General features: G+C 38.3%; 1 protein-coding gene across 7 annotated transcripts in view; it reads left to right on the forward strand.

The window, feature by feature from the left end:
• Positions 1-25,737, forward strand: part of KANSL1L (KAT8 regulatory NSL complex subunit 1 like) — a 63,475-nt gene that overhangs the window by 19,209 nt on the left and 18,529 nt on the right. For 5 of the 7 annotated variants that reach the window (XR_005629753.1, XM_039728784.1, XM_039728787.1 and 2 more), the window contains exons 3-6: positions 2,883-3,024; positions 6,698-6,895; positions 10,095-10,216; positions 14,483-14,684. Coding sequence is in view for 6 of the 7 variants with exons in the window: in XM_039728784.1 (XP_039584718.1) it covers positions 2,883-3,024; positions 6,698-6,895; positions 10,095-10,216; positions 14,483-14,684 (664 nt within the window). In the remaining variant the exon portion in view is untranslated. The remainder of the gene's footprint in view (positions 1-2,882; positions 3,025-6,697; positions 6,896-10,094; positions 10,217-14,482; positions 14,685-25,737) is intronic. The other 2 variants (XM_039728785.1, XM_039728788.1) reach the window with 2 other exon arrangements.

Genomic DNA, 25,737 nt, shown 5'->3' on the forward strand with positions numbered 1-25,737 from the left:
AGAGTTCAGCAATGCTTCTGTCTCTTACCCTGTGTGCAATGTATCAAAACTGGGGAAGAGATCTCAACTTAAACTTGCTGCCCCTAAAATTAAAATTAACCAGGAGCAGCTCTCTAATCCATGTCACCGTATAGCTGCCCATGTCCTTGAGCAAGCACTGGGCATGGCGCAGCCTGGAGAGACAGGGAAACTAAAATTGCTTCCTTTGGCCTGAGCATAAAATGTTTGTGCTTAGTTTGGTGGAAACCTTTCCTTAGAGTGGGGCCTCAGGACTTTGTTACACAGTGTAATTAAATGCTGTTATTTAAATTATCTAATAAAATTTAAAGCCTTAAGAAATACTTGCATAGTGTTTTGGAATGAAGCAAAAATGTACTTAATATGTTTACCAGTGAATGTAATTAATTCAAGATTAAATACTGTGTCTAAGTGGAAAAAGAAGTGCAACTATTTTTGAAAAACATCTTGTGCTGTAACTTTGCAGAGGATTCTTGTTTCTGTGTAAGACAGTAACATACACAGGTTACAACATTCAGCATTCCTTGTGCTGTCAGCTGTGGTGTGATATTGGCTGTGGGTTCCCTTATGCCACACTGATTTCATGCAGTGTTGGTGCCATAAGGCCAGTTCTGGCCCTTTCCATTGTACTTCTTGTTTCCCAGCTGTGTACAGGACACCTTACTTTTCTTCTCACTCCTTCCCTCTCCTCCTCAGTCTGAGAGTAGCTCACCTTTTTTCCTGAGACTGTTGGATCTAGTTTGGGAGGTGAATCTGTTGGTGTGATTTATTTCTCTTCACTCGACTTTCTTTTTACAATGTCCTGGTTTGTGGGATTTCTTTGTTCATTTCCTCAGTTGCCTTTTGAGAAAGGAGCAGAAATAAACATCTCAATAATCCACTTGGGTTTTTCTCCCTTATCCTCTTTATTCCTCTTTAACTTTTTTTGGTTAAAATTATTAACGAAGGGATTTTTATAGACTCATTAAGCAGCTCTTTCTTAGGACTAGCTTTTTGCCAGACCAGGGTCCTGAGACAAGTCTTAACTATTCCAGCCACTATGCTTGTGTGAACACATTTAATTAAAAACTTGGAATTCAGATTGCTTCCCTTTCCCAACAAAGTGTATTTTGTGACTTCCAGGAGCACAAACATGCAAAAGCTGTCATTCCCAGAGAAGTTCTTGTCAGGAAGACCTGGTTAAAGCATAACTAATTGGGACTTTTTACTCTTTGCTGGTAACAATGAGAAGATAAAGAGAAACAAAAAGAGGTCAGAAAAGTAGATTTTCACCAGATGACTTCATATGCCTTTTTTCCTAGGAGAAAATTACTAGTAGAATATGTAAAATGCAAGTAATTTATTATCATATATATTTACAGAGTTCTTTGAGGGTTTTTTTTGATAGTAATCCAAATTTCTTCCTCGTAGTTTGTATTTAAATAGGATGTTGCAATCACCATAATTTCATATGTTCATTTTTTCTGTGTACAAGAGTTTAAACTGGTGATAAATTACGTGGGTAGATAATGTGTGTTAAAAGGGAGAAGATTATGTATTTTAGAGGTGACCTACCAGAGACTGTGTCTGTCCTTACTCTTTATAATAGCTAAACTAGACTGAAGGTTCTGAAATTTTGAGTTATATTATGTTTTATAATATTAGCCTTGAAAATGTTAGGATTCTCAAATTTGATGATTCTCTACTCATGCCAGAACATGTCTAGCATCTTCTGCTCTATTATCTTCCTTTGTTGTTGAGATACTTGACACAAAATTCTGCATGAAACAATTACACCTGTATTGTGTTCCTATGCCAGTTCATTTGGCATCTGCTGTTTCTTGTCTCTTTTGTGATACTTCAGTGCTCTTCATTGCCTGGGGAACAGGAGATGATGCATTCTGCATGTGCAGAAGTTACAGTGTTACATCAAGGACCTAGATCCAGCCATTATCCCAGTAACTTGAGGAAAAGCACTTCTTTTCTACAAGTTTGATTTTTGTTTTTACAGTTTTTTAAGTCAGCTGTGGCAAACAACTTGACAGCATCAATAGGGAAAAAAACACCAGTTGCTTTCTGTAAATAAATGAACTCAGTTAATTGTAGGATAGTAGTGGAAGTTACATACTAAAATACTGCATTGTCTTGTCTGTGTTGCTTAAACTTATTGAATATTAAGATTGTTTGTTGCATGGTATGGTTTCCTCATTCATTTGTTTAATATGGAAGTTGAGTAATGTTTGCTGATACCAGTGATGAATTTAGCATTATAAAATTAAGGTGTTCACAATGTCAAGTACCAGGAGGCATATTTTTTTATATTGCAAAAAGCATCTATTTTAAACAATAGTAAGAGTGATCTGACTAAACTAAACTGACACAGATATTTATAAAAAAGCATGAATAAAAGAAATTTAAACTACTTAGCTGGTTTTTTGTTTTGGTCAGTGACCTGATATATAGCTGGACATTGCTGCATGATGTTTTATTAGATTCCAGTTGTTAGCAAACAATATTTGTGAAAGCTTGTGGGAGGAAGTATGGTGTAAGAGTTTGGATTCTTGCTGCTGGAGTTACTGGAATTCTTTACACATCTGTAATCAGCCTTAACTGATATAGTTTGATAGTTTATCTAGCTCTGAGTTTTATAATCCAGAACAAAAAACTAGCTTAGTGTGGGAATAGCCAGTGAGCATGGACTGTACTGGTTTGGGCAAGTTCTGTTGCTACAGAAATAAGCTGATGTGGAACTGGATGGGTATAATCAGATATCTTCTGAAAGCAACTGAGATGCTTGCAACATGAGGCAGAGCAGCTGTCAAAAATGTTCTTGTGCAAATGTGGTTATCTTTATTTTTGGACTAACCAGCATTTTGTCTTCACAGCAGCTATACTTCTGAATGGAAGTGGCTTGCAGACAGAGCTAGAATTGGCAGCCGTTGGACATGGCTTCAAGCCCAGATTTCAGAACTAGAATACAAAATCCAACAACTAACTGACCTTCACAGGCAAATACGTGCCACCAAGGTATTGTCTGTAAGCTCGAAAATGGGCTTTTCAAATCATCTTTTGACAGTGTTTCTTGTAATATTTATGTGTTTGGTTCCTTGTTGCTGTTCTTTTTTTTTTTTGCCCTAGACTTCTTGTGTTTGTGCAGGCTACCACCTGCAGAGCTTAATGGGAAGGACATCAGGAGCTAAAATATGGCACCAGTATAGGGTTGTGATTTGGGAACTCTTATCTTTGTAACTGTATAGTGATTTTGTTAGTGGCTTTCAGGGGCCCAGCCCTGAAAGTGCTGTATTTATTACTGGTTTTTCCCTCTGCAGGAGAGGTGAGATTGCCTTTTCAGGTGGGATGGTCAGTTTTTTCTTTTTGTGCTGTGGGCTTTCAGGGTGGGATTTTTGTTACTTGCAGTGCATGTTTATTCTGAGGATTAGATGGTTAATGTTTGTACGGCACTTTGAACAGGTCAAGGGTTAATAATTACTAAAATTCCAATGTGTGTAATTCATGTACTAGTTTTTGTAAATTGAGCTGCCTAGTCAGTGGGAAAGTGACATTCCTAAACCATTAGTAATCCAGCTATCAATTTAATGGGCTCCTCAGGTCATTCTGACATAGAAGAAGCCAAACCTGTGTGAGGTGGTGTGATAGTGAGGGGTTTTGAGCAGGGCTCTTTGACTCTCCATCAGTGAGCCTCATGTAGGTTCTCTGGTGTGTGTTGGGGTCAGATAAGCACAACTGAGAGGAGCAAGAAGGTGCTTCAGAGTTTATGTGGTGGAACATGAGACTTTAAAAGGAGAGGAAATCACCTCAGAGAGCATTTTTCCCTCTGAACAAATAAAGAATTATTCCAGCTTCTCCTTTTTGCCCTCAGAGCCCTTCCTTTCATATCCAGCTTGTCCCCAGTCAGGTTTTTCTTTGCAAAGAAATTAAGAGCCTTTGTTTAAGAGTCTGTGTAAGAAAATTTTATATTTTAGTGAAGAGTGAGAATGCCCATGGTTTGGTGTTGTCCTAAATACCAGATACATGCACACTCTTACACCCAAAAGCTGTCAGCCTTTATGATGCTGTAGGTCAGATGAGCTACAGAAGACTAAGAAATAAATATCAGAGGAATAAGAGGAAAAACACCATTTTAGTCATGCATTTTCTTTGGGTGGTATGTTAGTTTGGAGCCAAGTCGTCTTCCTGGTGGAGATTTTTAGTGACATTCCTTTCTGAAACTCCATGCCCGTTTTACCAGCTGTGTATTTAGTGTTTGGCACTCTGTCCCGTAGTGAAGCAGGCACCTATTTTCTTCAGATGGGATTTTTTTGTGTGTACATGTTTATAGTACACCAGTGCAGCAGCTACAGAAGGACATGTGGGCTGACAGAAGAGCTCTTTGTTTTCATTTAGTGGCTGCAAAGGAATTACACAATATCATTAGAATTTGTATGCTGTTTAATGGTTCCAGAGTGTTTTTTATGATCTTTGACTGGAAAAAAAAAGTGATTCATAGCCAGGGAGCAACAATTTCAAGCAAAGGGCCACTCCTTGAGCACCACAATGCAGTAGGAAGGGACATGAGTAACTCGTGGGCTGTTTCCAGGCCTTCTACAGTGTGTCTTCTCCATCTCTACAGACACAGAAGTAGCACCTCTGGATCTTTGGGAGTCCTTTCATTAAAAAAAAATCTATATCTGCAAAACAAAACAATTCCATTTGGGGAGGAAGGCAATCATTACCAAAACCTAATTGTTGTAACCCATTTCTTGTAATACAGCCTGAATTAGTCTTCTAACTCTTTACTCTTGCTCTTCTCTGCCTATTCCATCTGTCCTGTTACACTCTCTCAATTTCCCTCTTCCTTCTCTGCTTTCCTCTTTCCATGCTTGGTAAACAAGTTTCTAAAACTTCAGAAAATAAAATTCCATTGGAAGCATGTGTGTGTGTATGTCTCTCTTTTCACCACATTTAATGTGTGTCTTCCCATTCCTCTGACCTCATAATTTTGGTTTTAGACTCTCTGTGGTCATGACCTACAATCCTTTTACTAAAAAGACCTAAGGATTCTAAGTTCTAAAGAAGTTTAAAGCTGTTGAAGTAGTTTGTCTTCTTGTTCTGGCACACAAAAATTAGTTCTGTACTTGAATTTCCTTGAATGCACTGCCCATAGCATTCTGCTGGTTTGGATTTGTGTCCATCTGCTGTAAATGAAAAAGTGCAGGTGATGATCTGTGTGGAAAATCCAGCACTGATTTGATGGACATTCAGAATCTCTGTGCCCTTTTTAGGCATTAAACCAAGTTTTCAAGCACCTTTGTTTATTTTTAGAGAACATCTTTATTCTCAGCTTTGAATTTATAATTCAAACAATGGAATAAATGAGGCACAGTGAGAGCAAGACAATTTTCATTTTTTCTCCTAGTCTCCTCTTTGAACTCTCTTTGAGACTTGTTTTTATGTTGTAAGGCCAGTTGCTGCTGAGGCAGTAGTAAAGGTCTTGCTGAAACTACAGGATCCTGAGTTTTCCACAGCCACAACCTAGGTGAAGTCTGTCTTGGTTAAAGAAATAGCAGCATGGCTTCCTTGTGTTCACATTACAGCAGTCTTCATTGTGCTTTGATTGAGTGGAATATTCTCATTAGAAGGACAAATTTGAGGCAGAATTATAATGATCCCATTTATGTAATATCTGCTTGATATTTCAGTTACAGTTAGTACTTTAAAAGCAAATTTCTTTCTCTTTCTCTTTGAAAAAAGCCTGGAGAGGTTTAATAGCTGTTTCTGGTATTACATTTATTTGCTCAAGATAATAACAAACTAAGGAACTATTTGAGGACTGGGTTGGACTGTCACAAGGTTATTTTTACTCTTATTTTGTTTAATATTTTATGTTTTTAAACCAACTGATACATTACCTAGGATTATACTAGAGACTTCCATTTTTCTAATCTGTCATGTGGAAAACACAATAGGGGTATTATTTATCTAGTTCCATTTATGAAACTCTGTTGTTTCCCTACCATATAAAGTTATATTTATCTTATTAGGTGGTGCTTTAGATGGTTCACCACATCTGAGAGCACATTTGTGCAAATGGTCTTGAAAAGTAGTGACAGTGCTAGAATATTTAGGATAGTTACTTTTCATTATGAAACACTAAAAATGCTCACCTTAAAAAAAATCAATTATTAAATTTTAAAAAGCTTTTGTTTAGAATTGTATAATTTCTGCTACATAAAAAGAACAGCCTTGATGTTTTGCATAGAACAGGGATAGGAATAAGAGAAATTGAGCACTCAAAAATGTTTCCAGCAGAGTTTATTGACTGCAAAGACTAAAACCAAGTTCAAATCAAAGGGTGATAATTTTTTAGAGAAAAACCTCCTCTTAAATCAGCAGGCAAATTATCATATCATATTCTAATAGGTATGAATTTCTGATTTGAATTTTGGCACAGATGTTTAAGCAGTGGTATATCACTGGAGTGATTGCTGTTACAAGGAGTAGCATAATTGATGCAGTTTGGTTTTTTTAAAATGCCTATTATTTCCATATTTTAGCTGTGAAGTGTATTTAAAATCTGGCTAAGTGCTCGAAAATCGTCAGGAGGATTTAAAAGGAATGTGCCAGGTTTGACTGCCCATTAAAAATTATTTAGGAGGCTTAATCTGTTGTCAACCAACTGTGTTCAATTGCTGTTGTCTAGGGGATGGTGGTCTTAGAAGAATTCCCATTTCCAAAAGACATTTTGAAGAAGCAGATCCAATTGACAGAGCAAGAAGCTTTATTAAACGCCACAGGGAATTCCCAAGCTGCCATTGAGAGCCAGGATTCTTTGCCGGAGCATGACTTTGAAATGTCACCCAGCAGTCCCACTCTGCTTTTACGAAACATAGAAAAACAGGTAAAGTAAAACAAAACCCAGTTGAAACAGGGGGTTGGAAATTTATCTGGGAGTAGAAATCAATTTTAGATTTAGCTAGAATCTGCTTGTTTAGTCTTTTAACTTGTGTACTCACAAAAAGGTCTACAGAGAGAACAAAAGAGATTCAAGACTACTTAAAAAAGAGTGCAAACATCCAAACTAGAGCCTTGAGGCTGAAACAAACAAAAAAACTGAATCTAGGTTGCAAACACCACATTACAACTAAAACTATGACTGAAAAACTACACAGACTCATAAAATTGATAAGGCAGTTTAATCCATATGCATTAGTCTTTTATGCATATGCAACAAGTTAGAGGATAAAGTAAACTTGGGAATTTTCAGGAGTGTGCATGTCCTTGGGAAACAGCACTGAAATAAATCATACCAACTTCACAACTTTTACAAGTTTTGGAGTTTTTCTTTCCACACATCATCAGTGAAGCCAAATGATTGACTTCAGAAATAGGGAGGTTCCATGGTGATGACTCCCAAAAAGAAAGATATTTTGCAGTCCTGGGACTGGGTGGTGATTAATTGAAGGACTGAAATAACTAATCTGTGCAGGAGGTTTACAAATTAACCTTTTATTTCTGATATGTCTGTGTTACCACATTGTTTCCCTCCAAGGGACACATAACAGCCTCTAAGAGCCATCCACAAACCTGCTCCTGCTTTATAGTCAGGCCAGTGTAGAGTTTCCACAGGTTGTTTCAAGAAAAGCTTTATGTGAGATGAAAGAGAGCAGCTGATAGCAGAGATATATTTGAAATTAAAAAAAAAAAAAGGCTTCAGCAGAATACAATTGTTCATCTGCCTTTTCAAACATTGTGGGACTCTGGTTTGGAGCTGAGGAATTCCAGGTGCTTACTGGGTACAGTGGAGATGTAATTGTGAGCAGAGTTTTGCTCATGGCTGTTCTCATGGTTGATAGGAAATACTATGTAGAATCCAGCAAGGTTTTCTTTTGCCTGAAAGTACATAAAGGATGTGGTAGGATCACATTGCTGAAGGAGATACTGGAAATTTGTTTTACAGAATAAATTTATGCAGTTTGTGTAAAACAAAGCCACTGTGGGGCATTAATTTGTTGCTCTGCTGCTCTACATAAACTCCAGGTCACACACATTTTTTAAAAGGGATATAAGTAATAGCATTAATTACTAGTGCTACTAGTAATAGCATTAGCTACTAGTGCCTGCCAGATTTCTGAATCTCTGTGCCAATTTTTCTTATTTGATAGTCATACTTTCCTGTTATTAAAATGCTTCCTCTGGTTGATAAATCTTATCCACCACAGGCAGGAGTGAGGAAGCAATGAAACAGGAAATTTATATGCTCAGTGCTGGCAATTGCATAAGATAACCCAAAGAGCATTTTTAGAATGTGATGAACCTCTTTTAAGTGGTGGCTTGGAGAATTAAACTCACTTTTCAGTAAGACTTTTGATGATTCAAGGGGTAGTGGTCTGTTTCCTGGTCCCCAAGTAGCCACAAACTTGGTCCAAGGGGTGCAGGAACTTTGATGATCTGAAAATGCCATGGAAGTAGACTAACACATCTCACACAACACATTGGATTTCTTCCCTTTTACACCACTAAAAGCCTCGGGGTTTGATTTCCTTCTTGACTACCAGTTCTGTTCTTAACTCTGAAAGTCTGAGTTTCTTGTTCAGTGTCAGGAGCAACAATGCTGCAGCCTGAAGAACATCTACAGATATTCCCACAGCATTCCTCAGTCTGGTGTTAAAGTATTCCATTGTTAAAAATAAGGAATTCTGCTTGTGAAGCAAAAGAAAAGTAATGTAGAACAAAAGTAACTGAGGATGGCAATTTTTATTGGTACTGTTTTCAAGTCCTTTTCTTGGCTACATGTATGTTTTTCCTTTTGTTTTGGAAATCTGCCTGTTTTTAAATGCTCTTATATTCAGTATATACTACTCCTTACATAATGAATTCTGCTGAGATTTTTAAATCAAACTGGTAACTATTTTATTGGCATCCTATTTGCTTTGCCCCGTTCTTTTATAATTGACTTTCTATTCCTGTGCTTTAATATCCATCCCTGAATTTTTTATTCTGATGCAAAATTTTTACCTGACTACATACCTAAATGTTAACAGAAAATATGTGAGTTGTAATAAAACAACAACAACAACAAAACTTCCTTTTTCTGCATAAATGTAAATGTAAAATCAAAATGTAAGGAGAACTTACTAGATAAACTCTATCAATTCATGTTTTAAACATTCTTAATTCTGAATGAAAATCCAACAAAGTAATGCAAAAGGTTGGGGTTTTTTTAAAAAATGAGTATGCCATTTCAGATACATTAAATTTGTGTTCAGTGTGCAGAACAGTTTCCTCTAAGCAAGTTACATTTATTGTGAGAATAGCCTTTAAGGTCTGACATTTAAAACAAAAAAATCATTGTGAAATGTTTTTGGAGTCAGTCCACAATTCATTGCTTTGGAAGGAGTAATTCTTAGTCGTAACAAATTGGCTACATTTGTTACATTTGTTTTGGGTCAGTTTTGAAAGTCAAGTTTTTTTTCAGGAGAACTGGGTGGCAGGGTGGTTGTCTCTTGTTGCTATTTTTGAGGATACCAAAGATCTTACCCATTCTGTCTGTCGTTACAATAGTCCTCCAGTAGTTACACTTCCTTTTATAAAAATACCTTTGTCAAACTGTAATAAGCAATGAAGAGGATTCTTTTAAGAACAAAAATACTTTGAGTGAACAAAATGTACAATGAAATGACAGTTGACCTTTTTTTCCCCCTGTTGAAATGCTTGTCAAATGGCCAGTTAGCAGCTCTGGCTGCAGCTGTTGTAATATCAGCTGCAAAGTGTTCTGGTTTCTTTTTTTTTCCTTTTAAAGACCTCTGGTTACAATACTAAGGCCACTGATGTATTCAGGGTACTACTTCAAGTGTATAAACAATGCTCAGGGTTGTGTTGGTCTTTTGTTGGTGTTTTATTTGGGTTTTGGTAGGGTTGAACGTAATAATTGTGAAAGAAAACCACAATTTTTCACAGTTATTCACAAGAAGAAACTAAATATGATTATTCCATCATGTACTCGACTGAAATCCTAAGTAGGAAAACAAGAACCCAGCACCTTTTAGTTGTTTAGTCTGGATAAGTCTGACTACCTTTAATTTTAATTTTTTTTCCAGAGTGCACAACTAAGTGAAATCATCAGCAGCCTAATTGCTCCACTCAATCTGTCTCCAGCTTCTTCATCTCTTTCATCCAAGACCTGTAGACACAGACAGCTGGTCAATGGTATCTCCTTCAGGTGGGATAACTTTGGTAAAGTTATCTATATGGAACTAATAATCATTACAATATTAAATAAGGAAAAAGGAGTTGCTTTCTGCAGGCTTCAAGAGAAGTCAAGTCTTGATTGTAAAGTTGAAAACAGTAGGGTTTTGTGTTGTTCTTAAAGATATAAATGTACAGTCACTATAACTCTTTAAGTACTTGGAAGATGAATCTGTGAAGTAGTGAAAGAATATATGATCACATTTATTGTGATTGTTTGAAACTCGATGCATTCTGTCATAACAAGTGCAGCTTTTTTTCTGGAAAACTGACAAACTTAGTAGATTAGTAGAACATAAGCAATGTCACGTGTCTCAGCAGGGGTCAGTGTCAGGGTGGTAACTTCATTAATTTTAAGCAGATCAGTCTTCAATAAAAGGCCAAATTTATCTTTGCCACCCACATTTTCAGGAATTTGGAGATGCTATTCTCCATTCAAAGTATTTTGTTCTGGATGGACATACCTTCCAGAATGACTGTAGGTCGAAATTAATATTTTAGAAAAATGTTTCTCAGTGCTAGTCCATACTGCTAGGTAATTCTCTCTTTTATTCAAAGATTTTAAGTACAGTACAGGCTGTAATACGTATTAGTTTCAAAGCAACATTAAGGTAATTGAATACAATTACAAAAGGTCTAGATGTGTTGGATATTTCTCCTGAGATACTTGTAATGTGATTTTTGAGGATGCTGTTATTCACAAGTCTTAATTAGGATCAGGTGGATGAAGAAACTGTTTCCAACTAGAACTGGGGTGTTTGTGGCAGAGTGTGCTGCAGAACATAATTCCCTGGCTCCTGACTCCAAGAAGAGCTGGCCACACCGTCTGTTGCAGCTTTGCTGCAGAGGCTGGAGCCTCCCACAAAGAGATTACAGTGAGCAGCTTGGATGGGCAGCTTCTTTAGCTGCCTTCTGTTCCACAGTGATTGTGTGATTCTGCCCTAAATTTAGGGATGAAGGGGTCCTGGCTTGTGACATCCCTGCTCCTGGTGTATCAGTTGTTTATAGATGATGTAGGAGAAGATCAAAAGGTTCCTCTCAGTTGTGGACTAAAAATAGCCCTGAAATAGAAGTTGCTAGTAGAGATGGGTGTGTGGAAGAAGAGAGTAATTTAGCCTGTCTTGAATCTGACTTTTTCATGAGACATATGAGGAAGAATTCTTGATTTTAAAAATGTTTTTAGGAGTGTATGAAGTTAACTTCATGATGAGAGACTAATGATGTAACTTCAGGCCAATTCTCTTCTTATTTATTAGTCCAAAGTTAGTCTTTCCATTTTATGAGTAGCACATTGTTTGCTTATGGACCACTTTCTAAGCTTGGTTGTTTTCTACTCATGCCCTAAAAAAGTCCAAAGACAAATGTTAGGACTTGGAAGATTGTCTCAGTGCCATAGCTCTAAACTGGAGTTTGGCGATTTAGGTGTTGGAAGGGACTCTGAGATATTTTAGGGCTTTCTACATGCTGTCTTAAACATGAGTTAAACAGTTCATTTAAATTTTTTCTGCTTATGAAGTGTTTTAAAATCTGCCAGTAAATACTGTTCATTAAAGATGCATGAAATAGAGTGGTTATCATGAGAATCCTGCAGGGAAATTTACTGCCTCCTACTTCTTGAGGTTTCTTGAGTGTGTTTCAGGTTTTTGGTAGTATTTTGTTGTAGTAGCTGTGTGTTCAATTAATTGAATTAACTTAATTATTAACTTGCTACAGTTAACTTAATTCTTAGCTGCTTCTCTCCTTGCTTTTTCTAGAGTTCATTTTGACTGTATTCAGTATTTCAGAAAGCAGAAATCAAAATCAAATGGAAAATAAGGGGATTATTTTATTTTTGAGAGGGAGGAAAAACAGATGATAGCAATTTTCACTTAAGTAAGTTCTTGAAATTAGTTGTAGGCTGTTGATGTGAAAACCACAATTTTCCATTTTAAAGTAGGTTAAAACACGAGAAGCTCTGGGGTTGGTAATTGTGGGGTTGCACTACAGTTGGTTACACGGGCTGTTTGCAGTGGAAGTGGAGGTGCTTGGACAGTTCCTGCTTGACTGAATGTGGGTAACCTTGAATTGCCATCTGTCAAGGCCTAATTACATTAGTGCCTTCTTTTTCTTTTTGTTTTTTTTGCGTTGCTTTTCCTTGCTCAGTTGAATCTAGGTGCCAAGATTAGCCCAAAGCATTGCATGAAAGTAGATGCTCCCAGAAGCAGTTCCCTAAGCTAGTGATACCCACTTTCTTATGAAGGGAGAGGAAGGAAAAATTTAATTCTTTAGGAAAAATAGTGCCTGTCTGATGGCTTGCTGTGCAGGCTTGCATCTTGAAGTAAGGTTAGGAGCAAAAAAGGCAAACCTATGAACTTTGAAAGGAGCTTTCTAGCAAATTTATGACTTTCACATCTGGCCGTGGTTCATTTTGCTCTTCTGTAGAATCACATTTTGAAAAATACTCAGACTAAGATCAAACCAGATGGGTAGCTGAGAGCTTCATTGGGAAACCTTTTACACAAGTGGCAGGAAAACCCCACTGCCAAGAGCTCCAGGCCACGAAGATGAGATCTCTTCATCTGAAACTGGAGTGGTGCAATGCTGCAAGGCACAGGAGGGTAAATACAGCAGATGTCAGAGACTGCAGAGAAACTACCAAGGGCCTTGGCAGAGCACCAGAACAAAGGCAGAAATCACAGAAGTTAAAGAGCCAGGCTGAGGAGCTTTTTGTTCTAATTTATCTGTCTAAGCTGTCTCTCATTTAAGGGAGAGGTATGTGGAAATCCACAAGTTGAGCTTGGGACCATCTGACTTAGAAAATGTTTTTGAGAATCCAGAGAGAGTATTTTAAGAAATCTTTTCCATGGACTGTAAACCTTGTATTTCTTTCTCAAGCCTTAAAAATGCAGTGTTAACATTAAGAATGTCATGCCTTAGTATTTTGGGCTTTTTCTTGGCACTTCCTGGTATGTTCCTCTAAATGCTTTGTACAATCCCTCTGTTAATTAGCATGTTGTTTTCGTGTGTCTGTGTTGCTTATTGGATTATATTGCTGTGTCAGGAAAACAGCTCAAATTCAAGCCTGTAAAGCCTTGTTACCACTCCAACACAGCATGGGATGGTGTTTAATCACACTTCCATTACAAGCCTTTTCATGTAATAAAAATGTACTGGTGAAAGAATATCACCTGTCAAAAAAGATTTATAAGTGTCCTTGTAATAAATTCATTTTCATGTTCTATTGTGTCATAACTTTACTAATAAAACTGTGACTTGTCATAAGACGAAATAATCATTTGTGCAGATAGATGACCTGTTATGAACCAAGGCCAAAATACCTTGTGTAGTTGCACTGTTCAGACAGTCCAGAGCTGTCATCAAGGTCTTCAGTATTGTAAAAATAAAAGCACACTGGAGGGCTTTTTGCAGCAAGCCTTTAACTTTGCAGGCAGATGTTGATATAAATCAAATATAAATAAAATCAGGAATACCTATAGCAGGGAAGTTCAGTCTTCCCATTGAGTCATTCCCACCCCAATGGGAGAGTGTTTTAAATTCTTACCTGGTGGTGTTGCCTATTCTGGTCACCAGACAGGCTCTAGGTTGGTGAGAATGGTGTGAGGTTGTGCTACACATACATGCAGGGGCTTCTACTGCTTTTGGCCACATCTTTGCACTTGATTTTGACTCTCTGCACTTGAAGTTGGAGAGTTCCTAATTTTGATACAACTGCTTCAGAGTGAGTTGCAACCCTGTGCTGAATGATCAGTTCTTTGCAAAGCTTTACCTAGGTTTCAGTTCTTGAGCAAAACCAGAACGTCTTTAAAGTATTAGGACAGAACTCTGGGTCTCCTTTATGTTAGCATGACTGCTGTCTTGAATGGAACATCAGTATGAAGGGAAATATTAATTGTAACTTGAAACTCATATGTGTTAAAAATATTAGAGAGTTCTTGCATTTGTAAAAAACAAAACTCAATATATGCTTGAGGGCTTAGCTTCATTTTGACATTTGTTTCCATGAGCACAAAGGTGAAGAAGAATGATAAGCTCCCTTTCCTGACCTGACATGAAAGTAATTAACTAGCAAACTGAGCACATACACAATTGTGTGAAACAGCATGCTAAAACCTTGTGGTGTTTATGAAGTTCTCTTAGAATTAGATAGCTACTGCTAATCTGTGTGTGAAATCTTGGCCTGTGCATGTGGAGCATATCTGATGTTTTGTATTTCCTCTCCTCATTATTCATGAAACTGCAGAGCTTCAGACAATAGAGAGGTGTCCTCTTCAAGCAGCTGGCTGCTTGACCATCAGCACATCAAGAAAAGAAGAAGAGACAGGACAAGGCTCAGATCTGTCTCTGTGACTAATGTGAGCACATCTGCCCGAACAAGGCCACTTCATAGTTTCCAGAAGAGGAAACTCTACAGAATGCACAGTGCCTGTCACTGGAATCAGCAGGTAGGCCCTTGCCTCTCTGCTTGGGAGAGAAAACCCAAGAGTCCAGCTGCTGGAGTCAGCATGTGTCTTGTCTGGTGTGCTAGAGCAAGGGTGCACATTGTGCTGTTATTTGTTGTGTTCAGGGACCACAGAGTGTGTGTGGTGGCAGTACTGCATGTGTCTGCAGGAGCTCACAGTTAATGAGTTAAACATAAAAATTAAAGATAGCTCAGAGTCCTGCTTATCAAATCAGTGTGTTCTATGGCTGTCTCTAAAGCCCTTGTACAATCTAAGAGACAACTTGAGAGTTCTTTTGGAGGCCTGACTGCTGAGGAGACAGGCTACAGTGTAAAGCATCTGCCTGCTTGTTTTCAGAATATTTGTTTTAGCGACAGGAAAGCTTACACAGCTGGTGGCACATTATTTTCTAGGAAATTGAATTGCAATATCTTAATCTTGTTTCCATTTTTGCTGTTTCTCATTAGTTATATTGCCTTTTTCATGACAATTAAAGAGTGCTTTAGAACTCCTAGAACTTTCTGCGTTACAGAGGAATTAATATTTTTAAATGGAAAAAAAGCCTTGTCCTGAACTAGACAATGTGTATCTGGTCACATCTGATATTAATAGCATATTGCTGGTAAGAATATATAATGAGTTTAGCTGTGGTGCTTAAAGAAACAGTAATTTGGGAGCAGAGACAGTATGAACTCATTCTTCAGAGCAGTTCTAATCTCAAGAGGTTTTAATTTCTTGATTTTACTTTTTCAATGTAGTATTGAGGGAAATCTCCAAGTCTCCTCAGCTAACTGTCTAGGATTTACTAAGTGTGCCAGTGGTCTGGGGAGCAATTTCCCATGCAAGGATGTTCTGTGCTGATTCAGCATTCTCTGCAGAATGGCAGAGGTGTCCTAGTTTTAGCAAGATGCTTTATGGAAAAACTGTCCAATTTCTTTTTCATTTGAGTTCCCAGCTTCCTGGCAGTGGGGCTTAAAGACTTGGCAGCCTGCCTGGAAGGTTTGGGCCAGGGGGATGGTGAGTGGGGCTGGGAGCTCTGCCTTCTAGTTAGCCTTTTCATCTTCCTTGCATTGACCAAGGAGGCTGTTGTGGCTTGGACTTACTGTTTGCCCTGCAATTCTGTCACAGAGGTTGGAGACCTTATGCTGTGGCTCCAACTGCTTCTTGCAGCTGTGGAGAGAGCTCCTTAGCAAGGGACTCGAGGACTTTCCCTTCCTTTGTCTTAAACATGAAGGGTTTTCACTCCAGATGCAGTTCCTAAATAGCAGGGCTTTCTGGAAGCCTCTTGTCTTGCAGGTTCAAGTATTTCATATTTCTACAAGCACTGCCTGTGTCTCTGTGTTCTGAGAAGTGAGCTGTTTAGTGAAGTTCTGAGAATATCAGTAAAGGCTTGTGATCAGAAACTCCATGTCTGTAGCCTGACAGCAGGAGTTCAAGGCAGAGCTTACATTTTTACCTTCAGCCAGATACAGAGCTTAGCTGCTCTGCATGCTTGATAGTTTACCTTGCCTTGTAGGCTGCAAAGAAAGATTTATAATTAATCTTTGTCTGTAGACTGGAAGCAAAAAGTACATTTTTAGGTTACTAGTTAAGGCTTCAAGTATCAGAGCTGATGCAGCTGTGTCTGCTCCATACTCTTGACTGGTGCCTTATATTAACCTAGCTTGAGTATCACTGTACCAAAATGCAGAGATGTCCCAAAGACAGTGGGGTAAAACTGTCCTGTAGGGAATGCTATTTATGCTTACTGCAGCTCTCAGCTCAAAACTGTGCAACTGTGTGTCTGCTCCATACTCTTGACATCTCTGGTGCCATATATTAACCCAGCTTGAATGTCTCTGTACCAAAATGCAGAGATGTCCCCAAGACAGTGGGGTAAAACACTGTCCTGTAGGGAATGCTATTTATGCTTACTGCAGCTCTGAGCTCAAAGCTCTGTGTTTAGGCTCTGCTTTTGAATGTCTTTTCTATGGGAAAGTTAGCAAAGAGGCAATGCAGCTCAAAACTCTGTGTTTAGACTCTGCTTTTTGAATGTCTTTTCTATGGGAAAGTTAGCAAAGAGGCAATGTAGAGAACTACATCATGGGCTACAGATACATTCTGTAGCTCTTGCTCCTTGAGAAAATAAGAAATTATGGCAGCAATTGACTTGTCAGCTTCAGTCATCATGCAAGTGCCAAACTCAGTTAAGTTTTGAAAATTAAGGTAAAGCAGGGAACAAAGCCTCTCACACAGTGTTGGTTGAAAACAAAGAATCAGGGATTCTGCTGAGGAAGTAAGTGATAAAATTAGACTGGACATTTCCAGCACATTCTGACAATCAAACCTAAGTCAGTATCAATGTTTTAAATTAAGAATCATCAGCAGTGTATCATTTCATTCAACAAATCTTACTCTAACAGGCTCTGTCACTTTCTTAGTCCTGCACTTGCTACAGTTGGTTACCCAGCTGTTGATGAGATTGCTCATCCTGTAATGAAAGAGCACTGGCCATCAGCCCAGGCTGGCTTCTAGATTAGGCAGATGTTTAAGGGTAAAGATGCAAAATGGGGAATGGTTTCTGGGATTGATATCTAGTTTTCTCTGTATTTATATTTCCCAGAGTAATCCAGCAAATTTCCTCTGGTCTTTCACAGAAAAAATGAGTAACTTCTTAGCATATAGGAAATAGTTGGATTTTTAATGTAACATTAGTGTGCCTTCTGTAGCAAGTGCCTCTCCCATATTTCCTCAAATTTAACATATTTATGTAACCCCTGGTGCCACAATCTGTGAGAACCCCCATTTCTTTAACATCACTGGCCTGAAAACGAGCTGGGAGTCTTGCAGCAGATGTGGAATTATGTGGCAAATTCCAGCTTGCCAAAATCAGAGGAGCAAACTGAATCTCCTGAATGTTGCAGCTCCTGGTGGTGCCTGATTTGAGCAGCCAGTGAGCAGTGCCTGGCAGTGCTGAGGGAAGATGTTGCTCTGCAGAGTAATTTGAGCAAGATGGTTACTAAAGAATCACGACCAGAGAATCACAGTAAAATGCAGACCTGTATGTGTGGAACATTAAGAAATGCTGGGATAGCTTTGAGGAATTTGCAGTTGGGTTTTCATTGCAATGACTGGTTGTACCCTTTGTGCACGTGACTGGCATTCAGAGTGTCATCCCTCACATCTCTTCAGATTCATTTGGGAAGCTCATTCTCCCCCCTCACCCCCCTAACATCCATGTTAGGAAAAGTAGAGTATGAAACTGTGAATTGCAATGCCATCTGTTAGTTCATAAGGGCACTGGGAAGGCAGCCACATTTTTTCTCTTATCTACTGCCATGCCACATACATTTACAGTGAGTGTGCATGACCTAGAAGCCTCTGTTGCCTGTGGAGAGATGCCCTATATTGTCCTCTGCTGTTTCTTTTCTGAAAAGGACTGCACCTTCCCCTGCTGTGCTAGTTAAATGATGCTTACACAGGGTAGTATCTAAAAGAAAATGCAGAAGTCTGTGAAACTCTAGAAGACCTTCCAGACTGGCAAGATAGACCTCAGATAAATAAAACAGGATGCAGAGTGTTTGGTTTATCTGCCACCATCCAATATCCTCAGGAACTTGAAACAGCCTTTGGGGCCAAATCCGCTGGTCCTGTAATTCCGAATAACTAAGTACCACAAGATGATCCCTGAGTCATCATTTGGCCCTGGGATCTGTTTTGTGTCTTTCTTCTTTATCTAAACAGCTTTGTGAGAGCTTAGGCCATTTTTTGATTGTGAGTCATGCACAACAAACCCTGGGATTGCAGTCTGTGCTTCAGTCTAGAGGACACAATTGTAGTGGTGCATTTCTCCAGCATGAACCTTTGCATGAATGAATGAATGGTAAAACTTGCATGCAGAACAGCACAAAGGAGTAAGCTGCAGGTGTGTTCTAGTAGGAGACAAAGTTTGCAGGTGGGAGTTGGAAGTCTTAGAGTGGAGTGTTCAAAATGTTGGATCTGCCCCTCGTTTGCATTGTTACAGCTGGCAAGTCAAAACATCTGGGTCATTGTCTCCTCCTATAAAATGTGTGTCATGTAGTTTTAATGCTAAGAAAGAAGGTCAAAAGTATCTAAACATTAAAACCCAGGAAGTCTGTAAGTAGCAGATCAGTGTCAGGACTGTAAGACACCAACACCTATTGAATCATTTCTCAGTGGTTATTGAATGTTGAATTTATAACTGCCTTTCTCCCCCATTCTCCAGTCTAATGCCTTGTGCTTCTGCAAATGCTTTTCCTGTAGTGAGGAAAATTGTAATTCTGTCCCCTGCTATTTTTTTGTCTGCACTTGAAGGAACTAAATTATCTGTGACATACTAAAAGTTTTAAAAGCAGACAAGTGTTGTACTAGTCAGAAACTCTCAGAGAAGTTTGCTTAGCTGATAGGTCCTGATGTTTTCTTTTTTGCTATTTTATCTGTGTGACTTCCCACAGGATTTTTTAATAACAAAGATTTTGTTTTGCCAATGTATTTTGTTAGTTTCTCATTTAATATCCTAACAAAGGATATTAATTCCACTTTTTTCAAGTCATGTTTTGCCAAGAGATGTCATTGATGCTATGTAGACTTTTAATCTATAAAACCTTTATATAGCTCTAAATAAAGGTAAGAGACAATAGAGCAGTGAGATTGGAGTAATATCAATTTTGTCCCTGTTTCTTTGTAGAGTTGTAGAGTTTTTTAATCTTAAAATTCTCATTGTAATTGCATTCCACCTGCTGGAGAAAGAGTTGCTAGTGAGGACTGAGGCATGTGGAGAAAATGGAATTCAAATGAGATTGGAGTACTATCAATTTTGTCCCTGTCTGTTTCTTTGTAGAGTTGTAGAGCATGGTGGGGTTTTTTAATCTTAAAATTCTCGTTGTAATTGCATTCCACCTGCTGGAGAAAGAGTTGCTAGTGAGGACTGAGGCATGTGGAGAAAATGGAATTCAAATTTACAAAGGTGCCAGCATCCTGAAAGTTGGGAATTGAGGTGCAAAAGCTTACATTTTGGATACTACAGGCAAACAGTTGGTATAACATTTCCAACTCTTGCAGTTGCATATTGCCATTTTCTTCTCTGCAGTCTCAATTGGGATTTAAGTAAGAACAGAAGAATATCTGCTTTCATTTAGTGGTTTGAAAAAAAAAAGTAAAAAAAAAAAAAGTGAGTGCTTCTCCAGAAGGCTCCAAGGCAGACAGGAGAGAAGTATTTAAATTGTAGGGTATGAGTTTCTTATTTTGATTTAAATCTCATGCTGGTTCTATGATTTCTGTGTTCAGGAGCATTCCCAGTCCATGTCTAGTGCCAGTGGTATTTTTTGTTGATGCCACTTGATAAATACATGTGGGTCTTTCCCCAACTCTTGTTCATTTTCAGGTTTTTGGAAAGAGTGTGTATATATTTTTATTTATATATAATACACATATATACACATATCATTTGTATTATATCCAGCATGCATAGCCTTTATCTGACTTGCTAAATGTCTGCTATTTGCTAGGGGTCTGTACCTGGGAGGAAAGAAGTTGTACTGAGTGGAGTCTACTGGTTGTCATCCTCTTCCTTGGTATCCCTAGATACTGGCTCCACCACCTGCTTCAGCATAGTTTCCTGGCATTGCTGACTTCTGAAAAAATGTTGTTTTGTTGCCAAGTCTCCTGCAAACTGGTTCAGTGCACGTGGTGTGATACCTCTGTAAATATGTCAGTCTTGTGGTCTGGGAAGGAGAATCCCTTGGTTACCAAGTTTGTAGGTGAAAATAATAGTTAATTGAATTGTTGCTTTAACCCTGGAAGTTAAAAAAGAAGGCCTTCTGTTAGTTAAAAAGCAATGAAAACTGAGTGGCAAAAAAAGTTTCTCATACACATTCAGCTGTTCTGAATGTGTGACAAGACTTCTGTCTGAGGGAGGGAGGCATGAAGGCAGAAAGGAAGGGGACAAACACCTCTATCTTTGCAAGTCTGTGATACTGCCAGTAGAACTAGATCCATCCTTTGAGGTTTGTGGCAAGCCAGTGAGCTTGTGAATTCTGTCTCTTTTTTTTTGTCAGAATGAAAAACCTTCATGCTTTCCACAGTCTTGCACCTTTAGTGTGCTGACATTTCTGTGGTGTTTTACTGATCACATCTACTCTTAATTTCTGATGTTTTTTAGAAGAAAGATATCCCTGTAGATTAATATATCTTTCTTTTGGTTTAACTGGTCAAAGATTGAGCACGAACCTTGATTTTTCAATCGATTTTCTAGTTGAACAAAACAACTTTGTTTCAGGATGTAAAAGACAGCATGCACTTCTACAGGGCAGGTGAAAGTCATTGCTTATTGCAGGATTAAAGAAACTAAACTCCATGTATGCTTAGGAGAGGTGGGTGATATCTGGGAACAGTAGAAATTATCACTCCTTGTAGGATACTGACCAAAAAATCTGAATTTGTGACAAGTTGGATGCTGAGTAAGTTTTCATTAGTGTTTTATGAAACTCTCCCTCTCTTCCTGGAAAAAACCTGATCTCTGCCATAGGATCTGCCAGTTTATTGGCAACTTTAGAGGGGCCAAGGCGGGTGAATTTTACATCCTGGGGCAGCTTGCATCCCTGTGTCTGACATGCATGGGAAAGCACATCCATTTGACTTCTAGAAAAACTTCATTTGGAGGGGAGGGTCTGACACGTGGCAGGGATGTGTGTGTGTGTGTCAGCACCATCTGTTGTGCACCTTCCCATGCAGGGATGCCTTAGATGCTTTTCCCACCCTCTTTCCCACTACCTGTTGATAAGAAAGAAGCTCTTGGGGGCTTTCAGATTAACCTTTCAGTGTCTGTGTATTGTGTGTTGCCCAAAAGCACTCTGCACTTGAGACGTGCACATTTCCACTGTGAAGCACAAGGTTTCATGGAGCTGTGTGTTCTGCCAGAGGGGCACAGCTCTGCTCAGAGCAGGGTGTTGAGTCAGTGTGTGATGTGTTTGGTGTTTGGTGTTCAAAGGTGAGCTGTCAGCCACCCACACAGAGGTTCTCTTGAGGCCCATAGTTAAATCTCTGCTACCCATTTACTGAAGAACAGTTTTTAATATCGAGGGAGATAGCTCTTCTTTGATATCCCTGAAAACTCCTGAGAGTGTGTTTGTAGAGAGAATAAATGCATTTTTCCTTGCCTTTTTGGGCTTAATAAGAGTAATCAGGAGCAGATGTGACAGGTATTCAGCAGAGTGTATTTGAATTAATTTAATTACCTTCCTGGATTCAGACACAGTGGCATAATTGAACTGTGGCTCTCTGTGCTGTTACATTTGGGCATGTTTCCAGAACTGGTAGGAGTTTTAGTGATCAGTAGCTGAAACCACAAAATGAGAATTCACTTCACAGTTTTTTAACTGGGAGGACAAAACATTTCTCCTTTCAGTTATGTCATGTTTCATAAACTCACACTTTTTTCTCTGCAGAAGGATGGGATGGCCAGTAGAGTTCTGCCTTCTGACCCTTCAAGAACAGAGGCATGAGCCAATTCTACTTTATGCATCAGTCTGTCACAAGCAAGCACAAGAATTGTTTTGAGTATCAAAATTAATCACTCTCTATGTTTTCTGTAACCCAATAAAGCAGTACTAAGGAGGAAAAATCCCAGTTCAAAATTCATATTACTCTAGAGAATTAGAGTCTGTTGGTTGACACCATTCCATTTCATAAGTTTCATAAGTTTAGACCAGAGCTGCTATTTTACTTGAATATTTAAAGCTTGCACACTCCTCACTTCCTCTTAAATACAGTGAATTTTCTCTAATACAATGAATTTTGTGTAATATTATCCTTCATATCTGCTTGAGCTCAGGAAGCATGAAGTTTTGTATTTCAGTAATGAAGAAAAATGTTTCAGGAGATGTGCAAGGTGTGGTATAGCAAGGGGAAAGGGGAAGATTTATAAGAGTTTTGTCATCTCTCTTGCTTTCTGAAGGGTTGGCATGGTCAGGTTTGCTGTAGGGGCCTGTCTCCTGAAAGCTGTGTGCCATGGTGTTCTGTGTCAGTGCCTGAATGGATTCAGCCATGTGGGCTTGTTTTCAGCTGGGTTGTGGTGGATTTTTTTTTTGTTGCTGTGTAAAGTTTCAATAATTGACTGCTGTGTAAGGCAGTTGGTTTGTAGACTGTATTCTGTTTGGAATTGGAAGCAGGAAGAGTTTAGTTTTCCAATAAACAATTCTTCCATTTTATTTCCATAAAAATTGAATCACTTTCTTTGAGTGAAATACTTTAATTCCAGTGCTATGGGCTTCTGAATTTTTTTCATCAAGAGTTTATTAATTCAGCATTTCTGAGAAACATCATGATTTTACTAATTCAGCATTTTCCAGTGGAAGACTACTCCATCAGAATCTTAAACCAGATCTGGTAGCTAGGAACACAGACATTGACAAATTTCTTAGCTTTTTTTCCCTAGTAGCTTCACAGGCATTTAAATAAAATTGCTCTTCCTTCTATGAAGTTTGTATTTTCTTTTGGATTACAAACTGGCTTAATGAAGATTTCATCAGTGTTGATGCCAGAGCATTCAAGGCACAAATTCAGGCTTAAGGTTTTGTAATTCCCACCACAGGCAAGTTGAAGAGAAGAATTCTCCACTTACTGATATTGGCAAATGGATTTTAGTATAGTTTCAAAATGGATTTTGCCTGTGAGGTTGTTGGACCATGTATGCATGTTTTTGAACTGACTCAGCAGTAATGATCTGGATGTGTTTGGGTGAAGTGAATTAAAGCAAGAAAAAGTGAGTAAGGACTATAGGTCTGGATGTCAGAATGTCTTGGTCTTATCTATATACTTTCTAGGTAATTTTACTGATTAGTTTTTGGGAAATTCTTTTTAAACAATGAGTGAAAGATTTATCTACTGTAATGTGATTCACTTATATTAACAAAAAAAAGGACAGGCAGAAGTGATGCTGTTGCAGCTTAAAGAGTAGAGATTTAGTAAATTACTTAATTTCTAAAACCCAAATATCAACAAGCAATATGTTTTTGTACATTTTTGAAAAGCAAGTCTTTAGTGCATTGAGGTAGAGCAAGTTTTCACTTCTGTTATCAAATAAAGGACAGGCAGAAGTGATGCTGTTGCAGCTTAAAGAGTAGAGATTTAGTAAATTACTTAATTTCTAAAACCCAAATATCAACAAGCAATATGCTTTTGTACATTTTTGAAAAGCAAGTCCTTAGTGCATTGACGTAGAGCAATTACCTAAAAGCTCTTTAAGCTTTAGTGTAATGTTCCATATAATGGGAAACATTAAGTTCACTTTAGCATTTATCCCTCTAGTGTTTCCAAACACAGGACCCAGTTCTGCCAACACTTCATGGATATTTAAAGTTTAACACATGAAAAGTCCCATGTGTCTGTCACAGGAAAATAACAGAACATTGATTTGAAGGAGTCCTGGGCTAGGAAATAATTCTTTCCAATTGCTTACACCTGTGTATGGAGATCAAGGTGGATTTAGGACTGCTAATTTTTTCCTGGGGCAAAAAAAAGTTAAATACAAGAACCTCCCCTCCCCATCATTGTGTTCTCTGCTCAAGCATCATAATGTGATTACTTGATTTTAGTAGTTTCTGAGATACAGTACCAGCATAGAAAACTCAGTAACTCAAAAGAAAGGGGAATTTCTTAATGTAATATTTTCTGAGGTAATGTGGGTTGTGAATATTTATGCCACGTGGCAAAAGGACTGCTTTGACTAAGTGCAGGAAATTTTATGTGGTAGATACCATCCCTGCATCACTAATTCATGAATGCCAGTGCTGAAGTGCAGCCTGGAATATTTCAGACAGGAGAAAGAGTTGTCTTTCATTCAGAAAGCAGAAATACAGAAAATGCAAGTAATGTTCTTTGAGTCTCACCTTTGATGTTACATGTTTCCATAAAAAGTCCTAAGAAAATGTCATTCATTCTTACAGTTTTTGACACTGGAACTGTTTCCCATGGGTTGATAAATGTGATTGATGGTGCAGTGATAGGCTTGAGATTCCCCCTAAGTACTCCAGTGTCCCTTTCTCTCCATTCCCATTTGCAGGATCTGCAGCATTTGACAAAGTATCAGAAACCTATAGAAGCCTCTAATCTTTGGGGTAACTACCACAAGTATCCAGTAAGAAAGTAGCTTATGCCACATTATTTCCCTGAAGTGCTCTTTGTAGCACATTCAGAAGCACAGACCACTATTTGCTGCTGTCTCATATCATCACATTTAATTCTTTCCTTCTGTCTTTCAGAGCTCAGTCTGTGGCCTGCACTCTGCTGCTTATTCCTGCCCATTTTTACTCTGCCTTTTGCCTCAGTCCTGCTACCTCACATCTACTGGTTCTATCCATCCATCATTTTACCTTCCATACTTAAACAAGCTTTGCACCCAAGCAGCTACATGAATCTTGCTTTGCACCTTTCCTCTTTCTAGCAATTCCTTTTACTACCTATTAATCAGTTCTTAATGCATCCCCTCTCTGTGTTTGTTGCTGTATGTCTTCTTTCTGTTGCTTATCTGATGTTTAAATTAGAAGAAGGTAAAGACTTTGTCTTTTTGGTTTGTGTAAGTACACAGTATGCTCAAAATGTTCAGTATAGTTTCTTGCATTAAAATGTGTGTGCTCAAGGTGCCTAGAGATACTGATGCTAAGAATCTTACTAAGAGAATAAATGAATGAGACCTCTATACTTATTCTGGTGTAGGTTTGTTTGTGCATTTATAACATGCCTGTTATCCTAGAATCAGATTTTAAGGGGTGTTTGTTTGTCATTGGATCGATCAAAAGAATGATTGGAAAGAGTTACATTTTATCTGAAAGCTTTGACAGCTGTTTCCTGGTCCTAATTGAATGAGCAGTTTGTATTCCTTGTATTGTGCACTGTTGTCCATAGTAAGTCAAGGTAAGTCATATTTAGACTATCTGGAGATTGTTGGAATATTCTTCCCATTCACATATTAACGTGTCACTCACTGAGTTATTGATTTGTTGGGTATTTTTCCTGTTCTGCTCTAATTTGAAGGACATGACGAAAGGAAAAGTTGACC

Source organism: Passer montanus, unplaced genomic scaffold, assembly GCF_014805655.1.
Source record: "Passer montanus isolate IOZ18808 unplaced genomic scaffold, ASM1480565v1 scaffold66, whole genome shotgun sequence".
Classification (NCBI taxonomy): domain Eukaryota; kingdom Metazoa; phylum Chordata; class Aves; order Passeriformes; family Passeridae; genus Passer; species Passer montanus.